The 9,139-nt window shown below is 39.7% G+C and overlaps 1 protein-coding gene across 1 annotated transcript; it reads right to left on the bottom strand.

The window, feature by feature from the left end:
• Positions 1–8,926, bottom strand: RFK (riboflavin kinase). The gene is made up of 4 exons (XM_024555581.4): positions 8,465–8,926; positions 7,475–7,626; positions 3,068–3,170; positions 1–2,298 (listed from the first exon to the last, which is right to left on the bottom strand). The coding sequence occupies exons 1-4, from the start codon at positions 8,544–8,546 to the stop codon at positions 2,168–2,170; spliced, it is 468 nt and encodes a 155-aa protein (XP_024411349.1). The 5' UTR covers positions 8,547–8,926; the 3' UTR covers positions 1–2,167.
• Between the last annotated feature and the right edge of the window lie 213 nt (positions 8,927–9,139).

The following is a 9,139-nucleotide window of genomic DNA, read 5'->3' as shown; positions in this document are numbered from 1 at the left end:
TTATGATATCAGTTAGTCAAAATTTATTTCAAAGCCTAAAATCATTCAAACCAATCAAAAATGGTACTACTGCAATTTCTTATGATATATCAGTATTCAAACTAAAACTAAAAAAAAAACATTAGGTGGTATGACCTAACTCCTAACATACACACTATATGATTTTCCAAAGTGATGGCAATTTCATAAACATAAGGCAACAAAATATCAAAAAACTTTCACACACTTACTGAGGACATAACTAGCAGCAATCTATCCAAACACGTTTGTTTTAACCTTTGCTTCCTAAAACCACTGATAACTGAGGCATCCTTCAAGTTTAGGATTTCTAACAGTAAATTACATTTCCTAAGTATTTCCATAGAGAAGAAATGAAGATACACTACATTGTTTGCCATAAATTCATACATCAAAAAGTAAAACAATCCCACTGAATGTATCCATGTTTCCCCTTCCCCAATAGCAACTTTGTTATCCTAAATACCTTCTATTTTGGTTTAAATCGGTGGTCTATTTGTGCAGATTAATAAAAAGTTACTTATAATACATTATCTTTAAAATTGTCTTCTATTAATTAGCCTTTGCGACTGTATGGACGGACGGACCTGGAGAACATTATGCTAAGTGAAATAAGCCAGTCAGAGAAAGACAAATAGCATATGATTTCACTCAAGTAAAATCTAAAGAACAAACTGAACTAACACACAAAATAGAGACAGACTCATAGATGGAGAGCAGGATGACAGCTGTGGGGGAGGGAAAAAGAGGGGGTGGAGGAATTGAGCAAAAAGGAAAAAGGACTCATGGACATGGATAACAGTGTGGTGACTGTAGTGGGGGGGGGGCAGTATAAGGTAACTAAATGGTAATGGAGAAAAATACAATGAAAAAAGAAACAGAGACATGGATACATGGAACAGACTGACCAAAAAAATTTACCTTTTATACACCTGTCTCCATCCCCCAACCAAATCTGGCACCAGAGTGAATAATACAATGTACTGCTTCAGGGGCCAAAAGAACCTGCAATCTTAATTTCCTTAGTATGCAAAGACTTCAACTTCCTGCCAACAGAAACAGAAGTCTCCAGTGGCCAAAAACCACTTCTTAGTTGTTAGGAAGAAAAAATGCGTAGTATGAGGATTAACTAAAACTTTATTATTTATACTTTTTCCCCAAGCTACAAGCACTCTTACCATTAAATTATATTGTGCATACACACCTACAACAGTTTGTTTGCTCAGGAACATATAATCACGTTAAAAATAAATAACCTTCTATTCCACAGTTTAACGGGCTCTTAAAACACTTTCCCGGGGGTAGGGGGAACAAGTATTTTTTGTTCTCTAATAAGCTGGTGTAGAAAAGTGAACTGCTACATGGCCTTTTAAAATTTGCAGAAACCTCAAGATGAAGCTTTCAGGGTCTTCTCATACAGCGAAGGGATGAAATGGTAGAGATAGATGCAAACCTCTGTAAGTCACAGGATCTTCTGAAAACATCTTACTTTGATGTTTTAAAAGACAACCCAAAAGGGAAAAACTGATTGGCAGAAGGAGGCCAGACCCATTAGAACTAAGGCAGCTGTAAAAAAACAAAACACACACACACAATACAATGATTTGACCTCATAAAGAAAATGACTCATTAAAATTTTACAAGTTTTCATGTTCGTAGTAATATATTAATGCACAAAATATCAAAACTACAAAGTATGAATCTTCCTCCTTAGGTTTATAATAAACTATCGAATCTCTGTTTAACACACTTACTCTCATAAGCCTTCTCTTTGTAACAGCACGTCATACAAGTACATACGTGTTAGCATTTTACCACGAGCATTGGTACTCACTTCAAACTAGTGACTTGCCTGTTTACCCGTAGCTATAAAGGTTTCATTTCCCTTATAAGACACTTAAGACCTTTCTAGTGGTAACTTTAATCAACACATTACATAAAAAGAATCTCAACTTTTAAAATGAATCTTTTTAGTACTATAACATGATGGGTTTAATTGAACAGTTAGAGCATAACGATAATTACATTGTACTGTTTAAACTGATTCACAGCTGTAGGAAAATGTATGGATTTTAACCAAAATGAGACTGTACAGTTACGAGCAGTAAAACACTGGAAAACAATAAATGAGTAGGAAGACGACTTTTCCTCAGTGGCCATTCCTTATTTTGCTTTTAGGAACCTGGAAGAAATTGTCTTCTTTGAGTTTCAAATGTTCTGGTAAATCTAGCCGTTTCTTAGCTTCCTCGATATCACCATGAATTGCTGAAATAAGTGATTCTGCAGAGAGAACAAAGCAGGTCAAGATGATGAAAACTACCCCTACACTTTTTACTACTCCTTTGTTCAATCTCTCCTAAAAACACTTCACAAAGGCGGCAGTGTCTCTAGAACAGAGAGAGCAGTTAGTTGTCCAGGAACTGTTCTGTTCTCGCAGACTTAAGTAAAAAGTCCATAGCACACAAAATATGTCTCTAATCTTACTGCAATTTCTTAGAGAAAGGCATCAGCAAAAAAAAGTACATTGCAAATACCAAATGGAAGAAACAAATACTCACTATTAGTTCTCTTCAGCATTTACACTGGCAAACAAAACTCTACAATTAAAACTATCACACCACACTAAGATACTTGATACAATGTTTTTGATTGTTTCTTAGAGCAAGCATTGCAAAGCATCCATTATTAATTATGGCTTATTAATTCTTACTTGTTCCTTAAAACATGAAAAGGAAATAAAGATTTGAACTGCATACTGTTGGAGAGGCAGCCAGCCTGCTGCTGGGTTTGAATCTATGGTCCATCAATTACTATGTGACCCTGGGCAAATTATGTGACCTCTCTGCGCCAATTTCCTCATCTGCAAAATGGGCAGAATAATTCCTCATATGGTTATTGTGGTGAGGGAATGAGTTCATTCATTTAAGGCACTCAAAACAGTGCCTGGCTCACATTAAATGCTCACGTAAGATCTGTACTGCTGCGGTTGCTACTTGTAGAAGCAGAAGTGGCTACAGTAATACTTAAGATAATCTAACTAAGAACTCACCTAGAGAATCAAAGTTCTTTTCTGGTCTGAGGTAGCCAACAATGACGACATTGAGGATCTCCCCATAAAAGTCCTCTTTGAAGGTATGCATGATATGAGTTTCCTACAGTCAAGAAATGTTCAAAGAAAGTTACCATCAGATTGCAGAATACCTAAAATTTGAAATATACATATAAATGAAATGACCCTCATTAAATTTTAAAAGATAGGTTAAAATCTAAATAGTTTTTCCTGAATTCTTCCATTGTTCCTGTTCCTGCCCCCGACCTTACATATAAACATTACTGAGTAATGCAGATCTTACACCACAAAGCTGGTATGATCTGCTGTTTATAGAAAAAATGAATGTGCAGCAAAGTAAGTCTTAACAAGGCAGAAAAACTGAATAAAGACAACAAAAAGGGAATGGATGAAGTATTAAGAGACGTTACCACTAACAGAGCTAGTTCTAAGGTTAATCAGGATCTGAGTGTCTCTGACACACACCAGTCAGAGAAACTTTTGAGGGCTGGATGAAGCTGAAGGCCGATGTGGGCAGAAGAGCCCCAGCTGGTTCCTGATTGGGGAATGATGTGGCACATGGGCACAACACACGCTGAAGCAAGGTGGTGCAGGAGGTAAAAGATACTTTGGAAAAGTCGTAATTTTAGTAAGAGCCTACAAAGAAGAAACCTGAGTTCAAAAAGGTTATTTAAAAGAAATCAAACATGAAAATCTGAGTAATCCTTACCAAACATAAATCCCAAACATAATGGGATTTATGGATTTTGTAAAGCCCATTAAAAAAAGGAACACCGATCTGATATTAGAACTAGAACTTTTTAGGCCCTGGCTGGGTATCTCAGTTGTCTAGAGCATCGTCCTCATATGCCAAGGTTTCGGGTTCAATCCCCAGTCAGGGCACATACAAGAATCACCGATGAATGCATAAATAAGTGGAACAACAAATTGATGTCTGTCTTTCTCTCTTTCTTTCTCCATTCTTTCTCTTTCTTTTTCTCTCTCCATCTCTCTCTCTCCCCTTCTCTTTCTAAAATCAATACATAAAAAATTTTAAAAAAGAAATAGAACTTTTCTTAAAGCTATTATCAAAGCTTTGGTTTTGTTAGATAATGAAATCATTTATAGAAGAGTTGAATTTATGTACTATGTTAAATTCCAAGTGTTTAGGAGAAGCAAAGTACTGTAGTAAGAATAATAAGTTAAGAATGAAAAGTCTCAAGTTGCACATTTGGCTAAAGGCATAGCTTAACCTCTCTGGGGCTCAGCTTCCGCAACTGTAATCAAGGGGTTTGAGTTATTAGACGACATAAGGCGCCCCATGGCTTTGTATTGGGTTGGCTGAAAAGTTTGTGTTTTTTTCTGTAAGATGGCTCTAGTAGCACTAGGTTGCCTTTAACTTCAAAAAAATTTTGTTAGATTGTATTGTGACAGCCGTCATATCAGCATGCATTGAAAAAAATTTAGCCAAATTGCTGGATCTTTGTGTAGTCACTTTAATATTGAAGATGAAGAAAATGAGCAACATTTTTGGTATATTATGCTTTATTATTTCAAGAAAAGTAAAAACACAACTGAAATACAAAAAAAAGATTTGTGCAGTTTATGGTGAGGTGCTGTGACTGACTGAACATGTCAAAGGTGGTTTGTGAAGTTTCGTGCTGGAGATCTCTCACTGGACTATGCTCTATGGTTGGGTAGACCAGTTGAAGTTCATGGCGATCAAATAGAGACATTAATTGAGAACAGTCAATGTTATACCACGTGGGAGATAGCTGACATACTGAAAATATCCAAATCAATAAAGTTATTGGTGAAAATGAAATATGGGCTTTTTATTTTATGGAAAAAACCATACAGACTTTTTGGCCCATCCAATACTATGAACCAATAAATGTGACTCAGTCTTCCTTTTCAGTAAAATTTTGAATAAAAAGGAACTGATATGTAAGACTTTGACACTGACTATTACAAAACATAACCGAGAGAAATGGTAAAAATGTCTAGTTTCCCTAAATTGATGTACAGATTCAATGCTATGCCAATCAAAATCTTAGGGTTTTTTTTAAGTGACAGAAATAGAGCTACAGAAATTCAGACAACGTGGCAATGGCCTAAGGGTGAATTAGGAGATAGGCCAATGTAAAAGCAGGAGCCTACTTTGGACTCACACTGATGAAGTCACTTGACTTAAGCCTGAGTTGACACTGGAGTGCTGTCAGGACGGACAGTATTTCCAATAAATGGGCTGAGCCCTGACTGGTGCGGCTCAGTGCACTGGGCGTTGTCCCACAAACCGAAAGGTCGCTGCTCAGGGCACATACCTGGGTTGTGGGCCAGGTCCCCATTTCGAGGAGTGCGAGAAGCAACTGATCATGTTTCTCTCCCTCCCTTTCCTCTCTCTAAAGACAAATTTGACCCTAACCTCATACCATATTCAAAAATCCATTTGATGAGAAAAGCAAGACAATTAAGTCTTTAGGAAAAAAAATCTACAAATATCTTTATGGCTCTGGAATAGGCAAAAATTTCTTAAAAGCGGCACAATGTAAAAGATATTTGTAATTTACAAATAGTCCCAACAAAGGATCTAGATAGAGTACATCAAGAACTTAAGTCACTGAGACAGTCAATCCAATTTTATAAAAAGAAAATGTCTTGGCCCTGGCTAGTGCGGCTCAGTGGACTGAGCACTGGCCTGCGAACCAAAGGGTTGCTGGCTCGATTCCCAGGCAGGCCACCTGCCTGGGTTGCGGGCCAGGTGCCCAGTAGGGTCATGTGAGAGGCAACCACACACTGATGTTTCTCTCCCTCTCTTTCTCCCTCCCTTCTCCTCTCTCTAAAAATAAATAAATAAAATCTTTTAAAAAGAGAAAAAGTCTTGAACAGGCACATCATATGTGTCTGTTATTGGCAAAGAAGAAGAAAAAAAAAACCTTCTGAACTGTATGAACCTCCTACCAAGGGAAAAATAAGTATCTCCTAACTATGAAAGTACTTTCAAGGCACTCCTTAACTGCTCTGTAGTAATAGTTCTGTTACTGGAGTAGCTAATAAAGAAAAATTAATCAAGGTAGCCTTCCCTCCCCTTTATTTTCTCCCTCATTCTACCAAAAAAAAGAAAAGTTGTGTTCTTTCATCAATTCACTTCTTTCTTTATGCCACCAAATATTTTTCACATCCCTAACACTCAAAAATAAGAAAAATGTTGAGCACAATGTTAAGTAGTTCAGGGCCAATTCTATTGCTAATGCCTGTATTAGCCCGGTGACTTTCCAACTGTGACGTACTTCTCTTCTATAAACTCTTCAAAGAGGATGAAATTTAGATGAACTGTAACTGTTTTTGCCACACACTTGGGCTAATCAAAAGATCTGGCTATATCTAGCAGATAAACACCTGTGAGTCCTATGAGAAGAGCAGAAAGTGTACCTCTAAGTGGTTTAAAAGAGGGGGAAAAGATTACCTTGCCATGTTATCAGAAAGCACCATTCACGTAACAAGCAGTTCTATGTTAACAGGGTAACCAAATAATTAAAGGGTGAATGAACTACATAAGCTGGAAAGCTGAATTTTATGAAACATACTCTTCAAGCACTTTTATCTCCAGCAAAGGTAAATACATGGGCAGTTATAAAAATTAGTATTATTGTAATTTGTGTGCAACTCTACTTTTTGTTTTCTACAAGATTTAAAAAATAAATGCATAAAAATGATTAATTTATGTTATTTGGCACAGTGTATACAAATTAATTTCTTCTCTCGCTCTGTGTGTGTGTGTGTATGTGTATATATATCTCCTCAGGTGAGGATTTGGAAAAAAAAAAAAAAAGAAGAGTTTGTATACCCTACTAAAGTTGGAGTAAGTTCAAATTAGACATATAACTTCAGGATGTTAAATGGAATCCCCATAGTAACCACAAAGGATATTTACAGAAAATACACAAAAGGAAATCAGAAGGGAATCAAAATGTCACTGCAAAAAAAGTCAAGTAAACACAAAAGGCAGTAGTGGAGAAAATGATGGACAAAAAAGCTAGAAGGCATATAGAAAACAAATAGCAAAATAGCATAACTCCCTCCTTATCACTAACCAGTTTAAATGTAAATGGATTAAACTCCCCAATCAAAAGTCAGATTAGCAGAATGACTAAAAAGAGAAGATCCCATTACTCACTTTAAATCCAAATATAAATAGATTAAAAGTGAAAGGATGTAAAGTTATTCCATTCCAATAGTAACAAAATACTTCACTTTTAAATCCTTCAAATATGCTGCCAAAAATTCTGGAATTTAGACCATGTTGTGATTACCATTGATACAGTCCATTCCACTGTATGTACATCTAATACCGCATATTACTCTAAATCATCCCATTTCCAGTCACAGAGTGACATGCATTCTTACCATGGACTTTTTTGTGTTCTTGTAGTATGGGTTCCATCCTATGCTCACCACCATCTTATGGACATCTCCACTTCCAACACTAGCCCATCCGTAATAAATGCCAGTGGATATGTCAGCTGGGAGACTATCTACTACTTGTTCAGGAAAGTTGGCTTAAAAACAGAAGTAAATATTCTGAGTGTTAAGGGTATTATATTACTCATAAAAATAGCACGCAAAGGTAGTGTAAATTAAGCTCACAAGATGGCTAGGACTTTGCCTACGATTATCAATCCCACCATCCCACCATTCCATATTCTGGGTCGAATTTCTCCTGTTTATGTTACTAAGTTAGGAACAAGGTACCGCATCACACTCTCGAAGCAGAAGAAGGCAAATACACGGACAGCTGGAATTTTTAGACCTGGTCTTTTGTAATCACTTAGAAAGATCCTCATTTTGGAAATACACGTAACTAGTCTGGGGGCAGCCCTGACTGCATTTTTAAAAATGAATTACGCTTACCTTCAAGTCCGGACTACTAAAACTAATGTAAGACAGATCAAAAAAGAGATCTGGTTCTCACTCAACTGCCTGTGTGATCACTTAGACACAATAACAGATTTTTTTTTAAACCCTACAGTTGGCATGCAAATCCAGCCAATCTGCCCACGTTTTGTTTTGTAATGGGCAAGGCTTGTGACATGCTTGGCAGTGCCATCACACCTGAATAGAGAGGAGGCAAACGGGACTGCAAAACGCAGCTCCAGCTTCCTGGCCTCACCACCCCTCAAGGCCGTTCCCCGGAAAACTCAAGGGGAGTTTTCCTAGCCATCGGCCAGGACCTGATCCCTCAGCCTAATCAACTGAGCAGTGACAGGCAGAGGAGGGGAGACGGTGTCACCACTGTCCTCAGCCCCAAGTCCCTGTCCGACCTCCGCCCTAAGCCCCCGCTGACGTCCACCTCCCACGCGGGCCGGCCTCAGGGGCTCCGCGCCCTCCAGCGCTTACCTGTGGGGATGCCCAGTTGCTTGGAGCCACGGCCAAAGCCCCGCACCACTTGGCCGCGGCAGAAATACGGCAGATTCTTCATGACGCCGTCCGCTCGGGGGGCGGGCTGAGGCCCAGTCTGCAGGTCCAGCAAAGCCGCCGTGGAGGTGGTGCCCAGACCCCCCGGACCAGCCGGGGGACACCGGCAGAAGCTCGGCCCGCGGGCCGGGCGGGAGTACAAAGGACCGGGAGGCGCCGGGGCCACGCCGGGTCTATCCCCTCACGCTGCTGACCCAACAGAAGCTGCCGGGCAACTCAGAGGACACATCCCCGCCTCGAGGGCAACGGCGGCAGCTGCGAGGGTGGAAGGGAATGCGACTGCGGACGTGGAGCGCGGCGAGGGCGGACTGGCGTGGAAGGAATCCCAGCCCTCGCATAGGCACCAGCCCGCACGCACTTCCTTGCCCGGGGACTTGAAGCTCGTGCGGCTTCCGTAGCCCCGCCCCCAGCCTGGCCCCGCCCCCAGCCTGGCCCGACTCGTTGCGGGTCCGCCACTTCTTTGTTTATTATCGGCTCAGACGATTTGAACTACAGCGAGGAACCTGTATTTCAGCCTGGGGGCTGTCGTAGTGTTTCTTTCCCTTTCTTCGTTTCCAGAAAGATCCTGACGCCAAATAGAAACCTTTAGGTCCTTGG

This window comes from Desmodus rotundus, chromosome 1, assembly GCF_022682495.2.
Source record: "Desmodus rotundus isolate HL8 chromosome 1, HLdesRot8A.1, whole genome shotgun sequence".
Lineage (NCBI taxonomy): Eukaryota > Metazoa > Chordata > Mammalia > Chiroptera > Phyllostomidae > Desmodus > Desmodus rotundus.
Note: the sequence above shows the minus strand (reverse complement) of the source record. Positions and strands in the feature narration are given on the sequence as shown.